Genomic DNA, 19,696 nt, shown 5'->3' on the forward strand with positions numbered 1-19,696 from the left:
AAATATTTTTGGTTGATTAATTTGCATGATTCTGTGAAAAAGCCATAAGCCTTAGTTGAGGTTTAACCCGAGTTCTCTTTCTGCTCCACTTCTTGTCTTTACGCACTTTATATTTCCTGCAGCCATATCATTTCCTACCTTACCTCGTTTTTAATGGAATATTTGTATATTAAGAAGAACGCAATATTTCCTTTTTGCTCCGTTGCATACTTGTACACCTGTATCCTTCTGTCCGCAATGCAACGCAATAAACTGAAGTAACGATCAGATGTTTGATGTGAATGTGGGCGATTTGTTTTAAATACATGAATCTGTATTTCACAGCTCTTTTCCCAGAAACCTTCCTCTGGGACGGAGACTGACGTCTGTTTATCAACTGTTCTCTTCTACTTCATTTAAAAACTCAAACGTAATAAGCAAGTATTTATTAACCGCAGCACTTAGCCTTTTCCAACTCCGTCATAATAAACTGTGTCAGCCTTTTGTTGAGAGCCTCCCAACTACATGTCACATTTTAAATCAGTATAACAACAAAACTGCATGAAAATAATACGCCCAAGAAACCAAGATGCAAAAACCTCCACCCCAACCCCTGCACCAGTGTCCTGACCCCAGACCTGAACCCCGACAGGTGAGACAGCAGACCAGGACAGAGAGTTTGTGAACTGTGGTGTTTTATTGGAACAAAGGGAAGCAGGGGAGTTTACTTCTTCTTGGACACACCGACAGTGCGACCACGACGGCCGGTGGTCTTGGTGTGCTGACCACGGACACGCAGACTGTGAAGAAGAGACGGGATAAAGAGTTAACACGAGTCACATGTATGAACACGTATGTACATGTACTGGTTCCAGCACACAGCAGAGGCTACAAGCACGAAACTGGGAGCTCAACTCAAATTATCTGAGAAGTTACTGGTGATTATTTTTAGTTTTGATTATGAGCCAATTTCTCTTTTTGACTTTAAAAAGTCAGAGGATGAAAAACATCCATCACGATTCAGATTCGTCGTTTTGTAATAACAGTCAAAAACTATTCACTTCAGAGAACATTGATAGAGGAGAAGATGGAACAGGTAAACTTAGTTTAACAACTTGAAACGATTATTAAAATAGTATAAAGATCATTTTCTGTCATTGGCTCCAGCTTTAACCAAGTGAAGCTGCTTGTTTCAAGTTTTTCCAGGACAGGCTCTCAGCTCAGGGCTCTGAGCAGCTTCACTGCCTCTCAGATCTCCACAGATAAACTGACTGCAGACTGGATCAGATCTCTTACCCCCAGAAGTGCCTGAGACCACGGTGAGCCCTGATCTTCTTCAGCCTCTCCAGATCTTCTCTCAGTTTGTTGTCCAGGCCGTTGGCGAGAACCTGAAATACACAACACGATGTCAGCGCAGTGTTTGCACCTGTGTGGTGCTTAGACATAATAATCAGGACACGTTACAGCATGAAATACACTTCTCAGTGCTCTGCTGGACACATTCTGTCAAACTGACGTTGTTTCTAAAACACAGCAAACCTACCTTGGTCTTCCTGCACTCACATTTATTGTTGCTCATCCACTGATTTCAGCTGAATATCGTGTAACTATGATTTTCTTCATGTAACAGGAAGATGCTGTTTATCTAAGACTGACTACACAATGTTTTATTGTACACTAATAAAAATAACATGACGGTTGAACTGACCTGGAGGAAAGCAGCTGTCATTAGTAAGAATAAAGTGTTGTTTATTTTTCTGTCTCAGTTTACGAGCACTGACATTCATCTGCACGCACGCTCTGGAAAACACATTCCATCTCTCAGCGCTGCTGCTTCTTATTAACAGCCTGAGTGTTAATTTAACACTTTACTAACCGGTAACACAACATGCCTGAGTAACAAATAATCACAATAAATTCTTCAAGCTCATTAAGCAGCTACAATAAAACTGTCTCTCTGCCAAAATCAGCAGGAAGAAGGCGTGTGGCTGCCGCACACACTGTCGCACAAACGCAAAGTGAAAGCCTTCGTCGTCAGTGTGAGCGGTTTTTCATCAGACTCAGTGGTTCATATTGTCTTTGATGGCTCGTGATTGCTTGGTTTGGTTTCCCCACAGGTCGATCAACACGCAGTGACTGATACCTGACTCGGCCCAGTCACCTGTGTGCTGTACTCTTCAGTCACTGCAGTGAACGTGTAGTAAAGTCTGCTCATTACAAATCAACACTTTACATTTAATCTGATGTCCTGAAAAAGATTTAGTGGATATAATTTTACATTATTCTGACCCTGATCTGAACAGAAGCCCGGAGACAAGTGTCCTCGGGTCAGAGGACACATTGGACAGATCATCACCTACCTGGCTGTATTTTCCATCCTTGACGTCTTTCTGCCTGTTGAGGAACCAGTCAGGGATTTTGTACTGGCGAGGGTTCTGCATGATGGTCACCACCCGCTCAACCTGACAGACAAACAAACAAACAAACACACACAGCCGTTACTTCAAGACAAAGTGAATATATTACAAACTGGAAGCACAATCTGGTCACAGCAGATAAATCCCACAGGAACAGGAAACACACGGTGTCGCTCCAGTTTGTACGCCTCGTGTATCAGCACACATTCAGGTCGCAGAGACCAGCGTCAGGTTCTCTCAAAGATAATCAACCAGCTATGTATGAAAAACTTAGAAGTCCTAAGCATCGACACATGAACACATACTGTAGTGACGGACTTTCACAGGTGCGGTGACAAATAATCTCTGCGACTGATGCTGAGTTTGGAGGCTTTAAGCTCCAGAAATATGAGCTGAGAATGGTTTGTTCATTCTGACGCCACATGGAAAAAAGACGGCAACTCTTACTGCAGTGAGCACTAACAGTGTTCGCCCTGTTCAGTTTAACAGCTCTTCATACAGGCGTGCAAAAGCAACTCAAGCAGCACCTGCACCTTTACAATGAAGATGAAACCAAATGATGCCCAGTCCAGGTGAGATAGACACCACTTTCCTGATACTAAGGTCAATCCAAGTGGATCTTTGCTGTTGCTTAGATTTGCTCTGATCTGTGAAACGTGTCAATCAGTGCACGTCCACATCAGTTGTCTGTGGGGTTGTAGTTGGTGTGAAACCTGCGGACTCCTGGTTTTCCTCACCTCCTCCTCAGTCAGCTCTCCGGCCCTCTTGTTGAGGTCGATGTCGGCCTTCCTCAGGACGACATGTGCGTAACGTCTGCCAACACCCTGCGACAAGAGAGAGAGATATCAGCTTCACTGTTACACACATCAACAGTCAGAATGACACCTTGGTGAATACGTGATGTGTAAACTTAAAAAAAAAAACCACAGATAAATAAGATTCTACGACTAAAAACCAGGAAAACACCTGTTAAGTCCAGTCTTAGACCTAAGCAGTGAAACCATCACACAAATCCCATCATATTTCAGAGACAAGTTTACCTTGATGGCAGTGATGGCGAAGGCGATCTTCCTCCTACCATCGATGTTCGTGTTGAGAACACGAAGAATGTGCTGGAACTTCTCAGGGATGACCAGAGACTGAAAAAAAAAACCCACATGTAATCAGGGATGAGTGAGTCCACTGCTGCTGTTGATCACTGTCAGGTATCAGCCTGGAGCTGCTGGATCAGTACTGGTGGCACTTTAGTTGCCTTTAGACTGAACGACGATTGTGGGCACATGCACCACGCTTCGGTTTAAGAATGTAGAAAACAATAAACACACTTTGGCCACGGAACAGACACTTGTATGTACTGAAAAGCCAAGAGAGGAAGGAAGGAGCGTCCGTTCTACTTTAAACCAATCGGGGCCTGAGAAAAGTGTGTAGATCCTGTTGCCCCGTGAAATACAATGCAAACTACGGCGACCCAGCTCCTGAATGAACCCACGTTACCGCGCATTTACACTGGTGTAGCAGCCACTTAGGAAGAGCAACATGCTGGAACCATTCACGGCTTAGCCGGTTAGCTTTCCCGGCTAACCGCCTTCATTAAAACGCGCGATAAAAGCTTGCAAGCACCACCGGTAACATAAAGAACAATGTCCGGTAACGGCCCTGCTTTAAACCGAGACTTAAAAGAGAATGCGTGAGCTGATCCCACGGAAAGAAAAGAGAAATTTAACAGAATCACTCGCTGCAATCAGTCCGTAGCCCGCTCCTCAGCGCTGACACTAAACTCTGTAAATATACGTCCATCCTGCCACCAACACACCAACAATTCTACAGCCCTCCACTCACACAAGATATATAACATTCGCCATAGCTCTAAAAGTGATGAACGAGTGAAAATTAAGGCAGGATGACGACGGATTTCAAAACTATTACAGGTTCACAGAAAAAGTACTCACCATCTTGGAAGTAGGTTCCGTGCGAAGAGGAAGCCGTAACAATCTCGCGAGAGTTTGGCCATGCGCGAACGGAAGTCAGTCCGTCACTCCTAATCTGTCGGACTACATAGTTGGTGACACACGCTGGGGACCCTTTGCTGAAAACAAATATATATGCATTTATGTTGAATGATAAATATTAAATGTCTGGGTTCCCGTTCTTCGTGTTTCTGTATCTCACATAATAAATGTCCGTACTAATATTCAGTTCTGTTCACAAACGCGGGGAAGCTTTTTTCCGGGGACGACGGTGCGGTGGGACTTGTATTTTTTTTTCGGACGCTAGCGTAAATTCGCCGCAATGGCGGAGGGAACGGCAGCTGCTGTTGGAGCTGGTCTCGATGTAAACACAGCTGGAAACCCAACAGAAATCGCCATGGCTTATTTACAGGACGAGGTGACATTTATTTGTGTATTTTTTTCATGTCTGTTTCTGGCGTGAAAAACTACAACGTTCGGTTTAAAAGCGATAATTCAGCTTCGCTTCCCGGTGGCGTTTCCAACAAGATCTTTTTTTTCAGTGAACTGCAACGTTAGTTTGACTAAACTGTGGAGCATCTAGTCAGATGAACAGATGATTAATCTTCAGTATATAGCTGCGATAAATGAAAAGCCTGTGATAGGAAACACAGTATGTGTATACTGATGAGGTGTAATGATGTTGCTTGAAGCTAATGTAGCTGTTAGCATCCTGTCACAACACTGAAAAGCTCAGTGATTTCATGGAAGCAAACCTGTTCGATCGTTAATCGATTAGTCACTGCACAGACAGTGTGTTTCATTCTCTGGTTGCAGCTTCGCAAAGGTGAATATTTGATGTCAGTGTAAATCGAATGAATTGATACGGTGTTTATCAGAGAAAACATCGGTATGGGCTCTGGGAACCTGTTCGCTGACATTGACAGTAAGAAGAAACAGGTCATGTGCAGTAGGCACAAAAGGAAAGAGCCAGCATAGGAAAAATATATGTATATATGTAAAACTGAGGAAAACTATCCTTAAAGCAGAATTAAATCAAATTTCTTTTCACACATAAAAGAACAGGAAGTAGAGGAAAAACACTACAAATAATAGAAATAAAAGGCAAGAGAAAGGTAACAGAGTAGAGAGGTATAACATAGTATAATATAATAGGTATTCAGCAGTAACTCTAGGATTATGGAATATACAGTGATAGGAATGATTCGTGTTACAGTTAAAATGTGTTTAGTGTTACAGTTCACTATTGTATAATAATAACAAGCATGCATAATCATATCTATAATAACAACAGTATTATTGTAATAACAATTGCTAGTTGCAACCCTGTATTCATATGTGTTAAAGTTTAACAAACCACCTAAGACCCATTAGTTGTCTGAAACAGTTGTTTGTGTGTGATCCTCTGTGGTTTCTCCAGAAGACCGAGGGAGACATCGCCAACCTCAACCTGGGAGAACTGGACCTCACCACTGATGAATACATCTTGGACGAAGTGGACAGTAAGACAACATTTGTCATTAATATGTCTCATCCTGTGATTGAGATATGAAGCACACCGATGAATGGAGCCATCTTTTTGGCTTGAAAATATCTTGAAGCTCATAATAAAACTCCTCAGTCAGAGTGTTTTTCCTGGTAAAGGAAATCTGTCCAGCGTCTCTGTTGAGTGTTTGATTTTTCAAGAACACTGTTTGTCTCTCTGTCGCCTGCAGTTCACATCCAGGCCAACCTGGAGGATGACCTTGTTAAAGAGGCGCTCAAAACGGTGAGACTCAACACTAAAGTTTGACGAAGCAGTTTGTTACACAGAATTTAACAGGACGTCTGAGAGGAGGAGGCATTTTTCTTAACACAAATCACCAGAGGGTGAAGTGGTAAAACTAATACTGTGATTGTATGAGGTGTTTTCTAACCTCTTTTTCAGGGGGACAGATTATTTTTAAGAACTAGTTTTTAGAAAGAAGAGGAAACATTCCGATCTCCTGGATTTTTGAAAATAAATTAAATAATGGATGAAGACAGAACTGCTGTGTCTCCACTTTATGACAGTACCAATGATGTTTTTCTCACCTTTTTTAATTCCACTGCGACTGAATAGTAGAAGGGATGACGATGTTCTTGCCTCCTGTCTGCTTTCAGGGCGTAGACCTCAGGCAGTACTCCAAACAGGTGGAGGCAGAGCTGCAGAGGATCGAACAGGCCTCCATCAAAGACTGTATCCTTCCTGCTTACAGCCTGAACGTCATGATGCTATACGTATATAATGAAGAGCAAACAGAGTAATGTACTACTGTTCACATGAAGGTTTGGCGGAAGTTTTACTTCCTGTTTGGAGGGAATGGCTCAAAACTCAGTCACTTTTATTTTGCTGACCCATCAACTGTCAGACATCAAGGAGAGTCAGAACATCGCTCTTCTTCACAACCAGATCACCGCCTGTGACTCCATACTAGAGGTAAGACGACACGTCTTCATCGTGATCCAGCACACCCTCCGTTTTTTCAGAAACAAATTCTAGAAGAGCCACCAGGATTTTTCAGTCTCCAGATTAAAAACAAAGAGCTGCTTTTGTCTGCAGTTTTTTGTTTCTTTCTGCTGTTCTCCACCGTCGTCTTATGCTTTTCCCACTTTATCAGTCTTCACTTTGTGGTTTTCAGAACAATAATACATTTTTTAACATAAGATGAGACAAGGTTGAACTTTATTCAGGGAAGGAAAGTTATTTTACCCCGACAGTTGATTTGTGTCCCCTCATTTATCTTTTCAGCGTATGGAGGGAATGCTGAGCGGCTTCCAGAGCGACCTGTCCTCCATCAGCAGCGAGATCCAGACTCTGCAGCAGCAGTCAGTCAGCATGAACGTCCGGCTGAAGAACAGGCAGGCCGTACGCAGCCACCTCAGCCAGCTGGTGGACGAGTTGGTGGTGCCGGGAACCATGATCTCGTAAGAGTGATGGAGAGAATCGTGGCTCTTAATGCAGTTAAATGTGAAAGAGTACAGTGTTGATGTGACATTGTCTCGTGTTGTCCCAGCACCATCCTGGACAGTCCTGTGACGGAGCAGGAGTTTCTGGAGCAGCTCCACGAACTCAACAACAAGATCAACTTTGCCAAAGAGCTGAGCTTCAGAGAGACGCTGGCCTGCTCCGACATACAGGACATTGTCGACCGCCTCAAACTCAAGGTGAGACACACGGAGACTGGGGAGGAGTCAGAGGACGTTTGATCTGTGGCGTAATTAGCTGCAGATTCTCTTTGTGTCTCTTCTTTAAGCGTCACGCTGTTATTCTGTGTCTCCTCCACATCCATTCAAATCATGGAACGAGTTGGGTTTCATGCCTTTCAGATTGGACTTTGCGGGTATTTACCTCTAATAACACGTTTTCCTCTCCTCAGGCAGTATCGAAGATCCGGGAGTTCATTCTTCAGAAGATCTACTCCTTCAGGAAGCCAATGACCAACTACCAGATACCACAGAACACTCTGCTGAAATACAGGTGAGCACAGCTGTACCTGCCGGCTGTGCCAGATCTTCGAGGCTCTGAAAATGAATTGCCTTTGAGGGACATACTTTAAATGTGTCCACACAAATTATCATGTTTTTTTGAGTGTCTGCTATTATCAAAACCCTTTGTAGTATAAAGTGGGGAGTTAGAGTTGTAATATCACTAAGAAAAACTGTAAATGTTTGTACGCTGAATGTTTAAACGTCCGCTCCGTGACTGAAAAAGTTTGTTCGTCTTGCTGTAGATTTTTCTACCAGTTCCTTTTGGCCAACGAGAGGACGGTCGCAAAAGAGATACGTGACGAGTACGTGGACACGATGAGCAAAATCTACTACAGCTACTTCAAGTCGTACAGCGGCAGGCTGCTCAAAGTGCAGGTCAGTGTGTCAGCACAGGAAACAACAAGCTCGTGATCTCTGAGCTGAGTCTGTCACTGTCACTGTCATTTCAGCTGTGTCGCTCGTATCAGTGTGTGTGTGTGTGTGTCAGCATTCAAAGGAACAGGTTCTTTACATGTGATTGAATGTGTCTGTCCTGTCTGCAGTACGAGGAGGTGGCAGACAAAGACGACCTGATGGGGGTAGAGGACACAGCCAAGAAAGATATCCTTTAGTGTGTGTGTGTGTGTGTGTTTTCTGTGCCTGCATTTAAGAGACTAATGTACACACCAACACACACAAGCTGTGTCCATCAAAAGAAAATGAAAACACGCAGTTTAATGTACATTTGCACAAAAAAAGTGAAAGAATCATGAAAGTCTGGTACATGATACGAACATTATAAATAAAAATATTAAACAGAAATTCAGTGGTAAACATGAGACAGCTGTTTTATGCAAACAGTAATAAACTCTGTGATCCTTTGTGAGGGTCCCACCCCACAGGTTGGATACCAGTGACTTAGACATCGTCTTTGAGATGAAAACATGTTTAAGATGAAGCCTTATTTGCTCTCCTTTGTTAAGCCTGTCACTCTGGTTAACTCCCTTGAGAACTCAATCAGCGCAGGTAATTGATGGTTTGTGTAAAGGGTTTTGAAATATGGAAATGAGGTGTTGAGCAGGCGAAGTGCCAGAACATCCACAGTAAATCAGGTCTGGCTCCTCTCCAAACAACACTGACGCAGAGCTGACCACAAAGCAAGGCAATTAACAACAGGGCAATTAAAGTAAATGTTAAAAATGATGTGAGAAGACACACCTCAGGTCTGAGGCACAGGCATGTGAGGTGTGTGTGTGTGTGTGTGTGTGTGTGTGTGTGTGTGTGTGTGTGTGTGTGTGTGTCGAAGTTTAATGTACGTACCTATCTAGTTCAAATGTGTGAGCGTTACATGAGTGGGCGTGTGTGACACACATACCAAACATAAGAACACACAGATCAATCAGATTTTGGGTCATCAGTAAGTAGGTCATGAGACCTGCCAATGCCTCGCTCACACACACTGGAATGCAAAGTGTGTTAACAGTTAATTTAGTTAGACGACACGTGAGGATCCTTGACTCCCTGCTGCAGGTTTCTTCTCCAAACCGTCTCTGAAGAGCAGGAACACCATCTTCACTCTGGGCCAGAGGGGGGCCATACTGAGTCCGGCTGAGCTGGAGGGGCCCATCCTGGTTCCACACACAGCTCAGAGAGGAGACAGCAGGGTGAGACGTCCCAAACATCCACAGATGCAACGTAAACAGGCTGAGAAATGAACATTTAGGCTCAACTTACGTCATCGTCCTTTGATTGATAAGTTGTTATAGTTTCAAAAAACAAAAAAAAAATCACTTTCTCTGGAAATTTTACACCAAAGCTCTGGACAGGATTAAAATCACCGCGGGGCCCAGGGGGCTCAGGGAGCTCTCACACCTGAGCTTTGGTTGAGAAACAAGAAGTGCGCATTCAATTCAAGTATTTACAATCTAAAAAGGTGCGTGTAGGGCTTTATAGCCAGTGCCCTGCAGTAAATGTAAAGTTCAGTGTTAAGTGAGCGGCAGAAAAACAGCGTGCAGGAGCTGTAGGTTGCTGAGAAGCTTCACCCATCGTGTGATCTGCTCCCTTTTCCCGCCGTGTGCCGAGGAAACACTGACATCTTGTGGTAATGTGTCACATATTATGAGGAAACCTAAACTGAAGCATTTTCACACTGTGAGCCAATAAACTCGTCAGTGCGTGATTTTGCAGACAGCAACATTAACACCATCAGTTATTATTTTTCTCTCTGTTATTTCTCCTTCAGTATCCCTATGAGACGCTGTTCCGCAGTCAGCACTACGCTCTGCTGGACAACGGCTGCAGAGAATACCTCTTCCTGTCAGACTTCTTTATGGTGGCAGGAAACTCTGCCCTCGACCTCTTCAACAGCATCATGGGAAAAACTCTCAGCATGTTCCTGGTACGAACAAAGAATCACCTCCTCAGCACGATACAGATGCCACGCTTTGGTACACCTCTGTCAGGATGGTTCACTATAACTAAGCTGTGGCCGTTAAATATTCAGTGGTATTGTCTTATTGAGTCCTGTCTCTGTCTGTTCCCGCAGAAAAGTATGTCCACGTATGTGTCCGACTGCTACGACAGCATCGCCATCTTCCTGTGCATCCACATCATCCTCAGGTTCAGAGCCATCACCGCCAAGAGGAACATCCCCGCTCTCGACAAGTCGGTGTCCCAGTCATCACCCTGTTGATGGGAGAAAATCTGTTTTAGTCTTGAAACGTACTCAGTACATGTTCACCTTCTGGCAGTGAAGACGCCAGTCTCAGACAGTCTCTGCTCACAGTTTTTAATGATCTGCATTAGGACAACGTTGAAATGTTGAGGATGTTGTTTAAGCCACGTGTCCTCACCTGTGTGTCAGGTACTGGGAGGCGGTGTTGGAGCTGCTGTGGCCGAGGTTTGAGCTGATCCTGGAGATGAACATCCACAGCATCAGAAACACAGACCCTCAGAAACTGGGAGTGCTGGACACCAGACCACACTACGTAGGTCTACACACTCACATTTAGATACAGGGAGGACAAACACACACACACAGACACGCACAGACACACACAGACACACGCAGACACACACAAACACACACAGACACACACAGACGTCATCACGCAGCAGTGTGTGTTGTTGATTTCAGATCACTCGTCGATACGCAGAGTTCTCGTCAGCCATCGTCAGCATCAATCAGACATTTCCCAATGAGAGAACCAACACTCTGCTGGGACAGCTGCAGGTAACACACACACACACACACTCACACACACAATACAGACCTGCTCTTAATACACTGGTTTAAAACTGGAGTGGTCCTCACAAAGATAGCAAAATGAGCCCTCCTCTTTACTGTGTTCTTCTCCTCACTGTTTGTTTGTTGTATCTGTTGTTTGTCTGACATCGGACAAACACTGTCCCGACCGTGTTCCTCTCTCACAAACTGGCTTTGTTGTCAATGCTATGAAACAAATATGGCCACTGATTTTCCAGGTTGAGGTGGAAAACTTTGTGCTGAAGATGGCAGCGGAGTTTCCCTCCAGAAGAGATCAGCTGATCTTCCTCATCAACAACTACGACATGATGCTCGGTGTCCTGATGGTGAGCTTCAAACCCTGCCTGCCCGTGTCCTGTGTTTGTCCTTAACAAGCTTAGTTAAGACAGAAACTACAACCAAACGTCTCACTCACCTTTCTTTTACTCCTGTTCGAATGTGGAAACTGAATTGACATGTCTCTTCGAACCTGTCTGGGCTTTCCTCTCGTCCCTGTCCTCTTCCCTGTGGGAAATTCAGATTCTAATCTGTTGCTCTGTAATGCACTTTGTTCCTTGTTTGTCCAGGAGAGGGCAGCAGATGACAGTAAAGAGGTGGAGGGTTTTCAGCAGCTGCTCCTGGCCAGAACACAGGTAATGATCACAGAGGTGTTATTTGAAACCTGTGTTCTCTCTGTGCTACGGGCTTTTATTTTGACACACGTGCAGCTAAATCGCATGTTGTTAATTGAAGCTATGAAACAGAAAGTGGCTAAAACCTGGTGAAACAGTAAACGGAGACACAACCTTTAGAAAAACTCCATGTTTACTCACAGTGTGTTGCTGCTGTCGCGTTTGTTTGTTCCTCCTCCCCCCTCCAGGAGTTTATCGAGGAGATTTTATCTCCCCCCTTCGGAGGGATGATTGCTTTTGTGAAGGAGGCCGAGGCGTTGATGGAGAAAGGGCAGCTGGACCGACTGAAGAATGAGGAAGGTGAGAGGAAGAGAGATGACTTGAATTTTCTTTTACGTTTTATTTTCTGGGACAGTTTGAAGTGTTAAATATCATTAAACAGATTTATAATAGCGAGTCATTACAGGGACTTCTGGGATACGTGGCAGGATTAACCTCTGTTGGGTTTCCTGTCTTAATGTGCAGGAGATGAGGCCCTCCTCATCAGAGCCATACTGCAGATTTACTGAGATCTGCAATCATTCACACACTTCATCTCCATCCTGACTCATGAACTGCAGGTTCAGCTGGATTCTTTGTGCTGATGCTTCAGTTTTGTTTTCCACAGTAGCGTTTGTTGGCGAGCGCTCAGCCGAGCTCTCGGTTTTGTTTCTCCTCGTGCCTGTGAGGCTGCAGAGACACGTCTCCCCACATCCTTTTTCTCTACACTCTGTTTCCACTCACACTCACCACATGCCTGTGCAACTTCTTTTTTTAACTCTGTATTGTGTCACCGACGTAGAACTACTCAGGCAACAAACCAAACTCTCACATGAGGGAGAGACAGACATGTTACCAGCCACACGGTGTCAGTCAGTCATCATCACAGTGTAAATTTAACACACCTGAATTGTTTTCATCAGGTTAGCTTTAGCTTTAGCGAACTGTTTGTCCCCCTCGGTGTCTCTCCTGCAGCTCGGATCACTCAGCTGGTTCGGGGGTTTTCCAGTACGTGGAAACAGTCGGTGGAGTCCATGAGTCAGGACGTCATGAGGTCTTTCACCAACTTCAAAAATGGAACCAGCATCATACAGGTGAGACAACAGTCAGCACTTTTCAAACCAGTTAACTTACCAGTTATTACACCAGTGAAGCTCCACAGTGACCTACGGGCCTGGAAAGCTGCGCGTCCATTTTTCCTGTTATTGTGTTCAGACTGATTTCCTTCCCTTCAGGCAGCCACACGATTTATTTCTATGAAAACCTTCTGCAGATCGATGATCCATCATGAGCCTGCTCCTTTCTAACCTCTCCTCTCAGGCCTGTTTCACATCTGTTCTGTTTTTTTTTCCTCTTTGTATAAATGAAAAATAAAATCAAAGCAGTTGTGTTTCCATGTAGTCACACAGCTGTTCGCAGGTTTTCCACTTTTCCCCGGTGGTGCATTTACAGCAGCCAGAGGCAACTTTCAGGACATTTTAGAAGCTGAAACTTGTACGTTTGGAGTTTTTGGTGAATGAGTTGCATAAAGGATTCGCTCAAATCATCAGTGACGACCCACAGTGACCTGGATTTCACAGATATGGTGTTTGTGTGAGATGAAATGAGTTTTGTAATAAGAGATAAAGCAGCACTTCTTCTTCCTGCTGCAGGGCGCTCTGACCCAGCTGATCCAGTACTACCACGGTTTCCACAAGGTCCTGAACCAGCCGACGTTCCGCAGCCTGGCGGTCCGCTCCGAGCTTATCAACCTGCACCACCTCATGGTGGAGGTCAAGAAGCACAAACCCAACTTCTGACAGGGCGGGATGTGTTAGTGTGCTGGAAAGTCCCCCGGTAAAGAATCTGCTTCATAAACAAACCAGAAACATGAGCATGATACGTAGAAACATCCGGAGTCTGGAGGAGGAGTGGGTTCCCTCCAGTTTTCTCCTGCTTATTCTGAAGAACTTGAGTCATACTGTAAATTTTGGAAAGCATTAACAAAACAAGACCAGACTCTGTCTCCATTTTCCCTCCAGATGAAGAAGACAGTTGGTGCTGTAGCGAGTTTTTGGGGCAGTGGGACGGTGTGTGTGTGTGTGTGTGTGTGTGTGTGTGTGTGTGTGTGTGTGTGTGTGTGTGTGTGTGTGTGTGTGTGTGTGTGTGTGTGTGTGTGTGTGTGTGTGTGTGTGCGTGTGTGTGTGTGCGTGTGTGTGCGAGCGTGCGTGTGTGTGTGATGAGGGTGATGAAGGTGATGAAGGTGATGAAGGAAGACGTGACCCAGTGTAACAGTGTGGATCACTGATGTGTTTTAGACGGAGCTCTGTGTCTCAGAGGGACCACATACACCCGGCTGTGATCAGGCCTGTTGTGTGCCTTTGCTCATTTGTTGCTTTCACTCGTGTGAGTCTGTGTGTGAATCGTGGCGCAGTGAACAGTCACTGAAACACAACGCAGCTGTGTTTGCTGTTTTATTTTCATTTATTTTCGTCTGAATGAACTGAAACAGATTAAAGAGCAACTGAAAAAAATCACTTTAAACTCTGAAGCTGCTGAAAGAACATGAGTGATATAAATACTGTGACACACACACACACACACACAGCAAAACAAATCACAACAAAAGCTACAAAACACATTTTACATGTTCACAATAATATTAATAATAATAATGATGATGATAATCTCCATCAATGTTTAGACTCATTTTCTTCAGACTCAGGCTGCTTATGTGCAAAATCTGAAAAGATTTTATAAACCAGGACTCCAACTAACGTGTTAATGAATCTGAAGATCATTTTCCTAATGAACTGATTATTTATTTATTTGTCCAGACAAATAATGAAAAAGTCTCATTACCTTGTACTTTTGACTTGGATGCAGGACTTCCTGTGTTTTTACTTTCTAGTTGTTTACGTTCGTTTACTTGTGGATTAATCTGAAGATCATTTTCTAAATCAAACAATATTTTGGTTGATTAAACATGAGGAAAGCACACGACAGCAGAGAGAGCTGCTCAAAGCTACGATTACCACACGACACTAACGTCAAGTGACAGAAAAGAAAACCGAAAGTTGACTTTGATGGATAATTAGAATAATTATTATTGATGTTCACTTAATTCACAGTGTTAGTGCATCATCGTTCACAAAGACCTACAACTACAAAATAAATACACGTCAGTTTGACACTAGTTATCGTCAGATTCACCAAACACTAAATGTTTTTAAGCTTCGATGTCAAACTGAGAAAATGTCGACTTCTCCGTCTTTAGAGTTGCTGGTTTGCATTTTGCCTGGTCAACAAATAGTGGACAGTCATGTCTTTTGGAAAAGGGCTGCAGGACGCCTTCAAGCTAAAAAAAAAAACAACTATAAACTGATAATTAACATTTACAACTGCAGAACCAGTGATTACCTTATAGATTCTGTCTGTGTGCTATGTGCTGACAGCTGTGTCACAGAACATGTAGAGAGAACAAGGCTGTAAATGTATGAAAATGTTAAGTTCTCATTCTGTTGTTAGAAAAAAAGACTCATGCTTCAGTGTCTCCTGATAAAATCGAGTGGTCTTAAACTTTTGACTCACAGTTGTAGACTAAAACACAAAGTCCTCATCACCGTCTTCGTCCTCTTCACTCGAACACACAGTGTCCTGGCTCATCTGAAACATCATTCAGGCTTAATTTACAGTTCAGAAACCCAATGACAGTAAATGAGGACATTGAATCACACAGGGCTGCTCCTGAGCAGAGATCCTCTCAGAGCAGATGAGGAATCTGGAAACTCAGGACGAGAACCGAGAGGACGAGCTGAGCTGAGCAGCTGCTTCTGGCAGCGTCACCTGGAGAGCGCAGGAAGACAGAGGGTTATTCCAGGTCAGACTTTTCCCTTTATGGGAATCTTCTTTAGCTCTGCTTCATTTACCCAAATTTCCCCAAGGGACCTCCCAAAGGGATTAATAAAGTATATTCTATTCATTTGCCAGAATCTAAATATTATTATTATTATTAAAATGTTGATATTATTTTCTCACCTGTAATCATGTCATCTTCTGAAACCTGGCGGAATCTGAGAGCTGTGGAGCTTTCTGTGGAACAGACGAGTTACATCAGTTTCATCTTTAAAGAATCGGGACCAAAACTATGTATGAAACTTGTCAGTCTTTCACCAGGAGGCAAAGAAAGCTGCTCACTTTCCACAGAGAGCTGCACGGTGCTCACAGCGAGGCCCTGCTCATCCAGAACTTTGTACGTTCCTTCATCTGAGCTCTGCAGGTTCTTCATCGTCAGCTGCTCTTTCAGTGGATGTTTCTCCAGACGCCGACTGTTCTCACCCTCCCTCACCCACAGGTCCGACCACTCGGAGCTGTTCCTGTGGAGCACACATCTGTCAGAAATCCTCGTGATGCAGCATAATAAAGTGTCTGACTCTGTTAATGACTCAGAGCTCTGAGACAAACAGTCTGATGAACGGTAATTACAGGACACGTCTCAGAGCTGCACCCACTGTGAAACTGTTCATGGTACATGGAAAACAAAAGATTCCACCATCATCTTTTTTTTTCCCTTTGGAAAAACACCTCACCTGCCCTGGAAGACCACTCTCACAGAGTGAGGGGTGTGGAGATCCAGAACCAAGTCCTCACCTGGACCCTGAGACTGCAGGGATTTGTGGTCTGAGAGGAAAACAAAACTTTCTTAAAACAACATGGCAGCAGGACAAAAATCTAAGAGAAGGGCAGAGATGAAATGAAAGAACGAAACTCGACATTAGAAACAAGAAGGAAGACGAACAGAGCGATGAAACCCAAACTAACCGAACACAGACAGCTTGACGCCCTGAATGAAGACCCTGGTTTTTTTGGATCTCACGCCGTCCACCACCATGAAGCTCTCATATCTCCCCGTGTCTCTGATCTGAACATCGCTGATGATCAGAGAACAATCCCCGGACGTGAGCTTCTCCTCGGGAACCTCCACCCGGCCCTCAAACTCCTCCGCCTGCCACTTCTCCACTCCCCACTGCTCGAACACGGTGTCTGCCAAGGAGGTCCACTGGATGTGGAAGCTGGACGGGCCCTCCTCCCCCAGGTGTTTCTTCCATCTGCAGGGAAGAACCACTTGACTCCCCACAGTGGAGGTGACAATCTGGAAGTACGAGACGGAGGACAGGGAGGAGGAGTCTGGGAGAAAAAAGCAGGTATGCCAAATATTTAAATTTATAAAATACAGCACAATTTTTAACACAAAACACAAAATTCCCATTTTTATTTAAAACAAAAAAAAAAAGCTGTTTGAGGCCCAAAGAGGTCACATGATCCAGTTCTTCTTCTTTCTTTGCCCATTAATCATCATGACCCCTCAGATTTATCCTGTGACCCTTTGTTGGAGCCCGACCCATAGATTGCGAACCACTGGACTAAAGTAGCTAACTGTGTCTAGCAGCAGATAAAGCAGCTCCTTGCCTTCAGCTACAGCAGTAAAATGCTGCTTACACCTGGTTTACTTACACACAGGTGATTCAAAAGAACTCTGCAGAGGAGTGCACCTGTTCATTATTCTCAAACAAACGGAAATGAAGTAATCTGGTTTCAGATTTCTGATTTTCCAGTTCAGGGATCAGATCATTAAATGCTGACGTTCACGAGCAGTTTAAAATCAGATTTTGTCCTGATAATAACTCTGACTCCGTACGGTGTAACTGCAGTGGACACGGGTCTCAAATGATTTGATTTAAGACTTGATGTGTGACTGACAGCCTCAGTGGAACCAGCGACTGACAGGTGTCGCAGCTGCCTGCGTTACCTGCTAACCTACTGACCTCAGGTCTTTCAGTTATGATTCCAGATTTTCTCTGGAATCACAAATTAACTAATTCAGCTGTGACGTCTTTTATATGAAATTACACAACTGGACATTTTGGACAGTTATAGGATCAGACACGAGGACAGGTTTCATCTGAGCTGCTTATGCTTCATTTTATGACCTTTAGCCTCAGCGAACGCTCAGGTACGACGACCTCTGGTGGCGACTTCTGCAGAACAGCAGCTGCATCGGGCGCAGTTAAATTACAGCTTGTGATGGAGGCGCAGTGAGGTTTCAGACATTAATATAAATCTGTTAGAAACCTTAAACCACAGTAACCCTGTTCATCACAGGCTGATACTCACCAACTAAACTGCCAATCAGGAGACACTGGAGATGAACGAAAAACCTGGAAGACACGGGAGAAAAAGCAACGATAAATGTTTGACTGGAGGTTTTATGATACACACACCTGCTCACAGGTAATCTTCTCAAACCTGGCTGACAGATAACCCGACACAGTATTAAAGGAATTTAATTAGGACGCCACAGAGGAAAGAATCTGATTAAAACTTATTCACTCAATTCACCATGAGGTCATTAAAACACATATCAGCAGACACATAAACATGTATGTTATAGAGCTATAATCCCAATACATATCCAACACATGCTGCATTTCACTGCTCCAGCCCGGCTTCAGATTCAGAGAGAGAGAACTTTGTTTGTCCCCCGGGGGCCAATTTAAGAATTCTGCCAAATTCTCTCATTTTATGGAAAAGTAAAACTTAAACTGGGCTGAACTCACTGGCAGTTTCAAGTAAAGCAATATAACATAGTGATTATGATAGAGGTGAAACGATTTGATATTTAATCAGAAACGATTTAAATAAAAATCTAATAATTTATTCTTCATAACTTTTAAATGAAATGTCTGGTTTCTCTGAGAATTTGCTGCTAATCTCTTTTTTTTTATTATATCAGATGTTCTGGGCGTTTTTCACTTTCATGTTTAGAAGTGTTGTAGAACAACTGGTTAATTTATTGAGAAAACGATGATCATATTAACAGACAAGGAAAAAACTTTGCTGCAGCACTAATTTCCAAAATCTTCTTATAAAAAGTAAAATATTTCCCTCTGCGATGTGGAGCAGTACGATATAAAGCTGGATGATGTGAAAATGCTCCAGTAAAGCAAAAAAAAAAACTAAATCTCATACTTCAGTAAATGTATTCTATATAATGAATGTATTCTGAGGCTGAGCCAATGAACAGAGCTGACACTGAGTCACTGAGACGTGTTGGTCAAAGTTTCGTTTCGATCACAGACCGTACAGGAACAGAAACGCACGATGATTTTGCTGGAAACGAAAGAGCTGCAGGCTGCGGCTCTGTGCGCGCTCTGGCTCTGTGCGCGCTCTGCTCTGTGCGCGCTCCGCGGCTTGCAGCGTGCACGGTGCTGCACGCTGAGCGACTCCCGCCGCACTGACGGTCAGTGAAGCCGCACTGACGGTCAGTGAAGCCGCACTGACGGTCAGTAAAGCCGCACCGAATCATGCTGTTTCATGCACATCTTTCCGCTGCTGCAGCCTGTAAACTCATCCGCTGCCACGTCAAAAATAAAAGCGGTGTGTGATTATTGTGCGATCAAATCACAAAGACTCACAGCGCGGGAGGCTTTGACTTTCAAAATAAAGCCTAATGTTTCTTACCAGTGTCGTTTGTTGATTGTTCCCATGCTGTGGGCTGCTCGGACACTTAGTTCAGTCCTCTTCTCTTTCCTCCTCTGTGCGGTCGTTAGGGTGTGTTGACTCTCAGCTGTGAGCACAATTTATTTAGAGTTTTAAGTTTCGATTTCCTGCAAGAGATGTCAAAATAAAAGCGCAGGTAGAAACAGTGTGAAACAATACCAATAAAAAAAAGGTCGAAGTATATAAATCTAAATATCATAAAGCTACTGACCTGCAACAGGCTGCTGGACTCAGCTGTCAGGCGTTTTCTATTTCTGTTCAGTCTTTAAAAAAATACACAAGTTCAAGTAATTGCAATTAATATCGGCAATTAATTAACTTTACAGTTCTGGTGCACTCTTTTTTTTTTTAAACTGCAAACAGAAATCAACGTTGTCTCAAACCCCGGGG

The 19,696-nt window shown here is 43.8% G+C and overlaps 3 protein-coding genes across 3 annotated transcripts; 1 reads left to right on the forward strand and 2 right to left on the reverse strand.

Annotated features, from left to right (window-relative positions):
* Nucleotides 1-657: 657 nt before the first annotated feature.
* rps18 (ribosomal protein S18) lies at nucleotides 658-4,405 on the reverse strand. Its single transcript, XM_041052822.1, has 6 exons — nucleotides 4,346-4,405; nucleotides 3,437-3,535; nucleotides 3,134-3,220; nucleotides 2,340-2,441; nucleotides 1,276-1,367; nucleotides 658-779 (listed from the first exon to the last, which is right to left on the reverse strand). The coding sequence occupies exons 1-6, from the start codon at nucleotides 4,346-4,348 to the stop codon at nucleotides 704-706; spliced, it is 459 nt and encodes a 152-aa protein (XP_040908756.1). The 5' UTR covers nucleotides 4,349-4,405; the 3' UTR covers nucleotides 658-703.
* Nucleotides 4,406-4,468: 63 nt separating this feature from the next.
* vps52 (VPS52 subunit of GARP complex) lies at nucleotides 4,469-13,855 on the forward strand. Its single transcript, XM_041052809.1, has 20 exons — nucleotides 4,469-4,781; nucleotides 5,784-5,865; nucleotides 6,079-6,131; nucleotides 6,506-6,581; nucleotides 6,754-6,821; nucleotides 7,134-7,309; nucleotides 7,399-7,549; nucleotides 7,762-7,862; nucleotides 8,116-8,248; nucleotides 8,416-8,473; nucleotides 9,383-9,516; nucleotides 10,095-10,250; nucleotides 10,398-10,516; nucleotides 10,716-10,839; nucleotides 10,989-11,084; nucleotides 11,336-11,443; nucleotides 11,684-11,749; nucleotides 11,977-12,088; nucleotides 12,743-12,861; nucleotides 13,420-13,855. Exons 1-20 carry the CDS (start codon nucleotides 4,686-4,688, stop codon nucleotides 13,564-13,566), a joined length of 2,175 nt encoding a protein of 724 aa, XP_040908743.1. The 5' UTR covers nucleotides 4,469-4,685; the 3' UTR covers nucleotides 13,567-13,855.
* A 354-nt stretch (nucleotides 13,856-14,209) lies between these two features.
* Nucleotides 14,210-19,373, reverse strand: lgals17 (galectin 17). Its single transcript, XM_041052818.1, has 7 exons — nucleotides 19,268-19,373; nucleotides 17,921-17,964; nucleotides 16,568-16,933; nucleotides 16,336-16,426; nucleotides 15,944-16,122; nucleotides 15,785-15,838; nucleotides 14,210-15,592 (listed from the first exon to the last, which is right to left on the reverse strand). The coding sequence occupies exons 1-7, from the start codon at nucleotides 19,291-19,293 to the stop codon at nucleotides 15,510-15,512; spliced, it is 843 nt and encodes a 280-aa protein (XP_040908752.1). The 5' UTR covers nucleotides 19,294-19,373; the 3' UTR covers nucleotides 14,210-15,509.
* Between the last annotated feature and the right edge of the window lie 323 nt (nucleotides 19,374-19,696).

The sequence above is a fragment of the Toxotes jaculatrix genome, chromosome 13 (assembly GCF_017976425.1).
Source record: "Toxotes jaculatrix isolate fToxJac2 chromosome 13, fToxJac2.pri, whole genome shotgun sequence".
In the NCBI taxonomy this organism is placed as follows: domain Eukaryota; kingdom Metazoa; phylum Chordata; class Actinopteri; family Toxotidae; genus Toxotes; species Toxotes jaculatrix.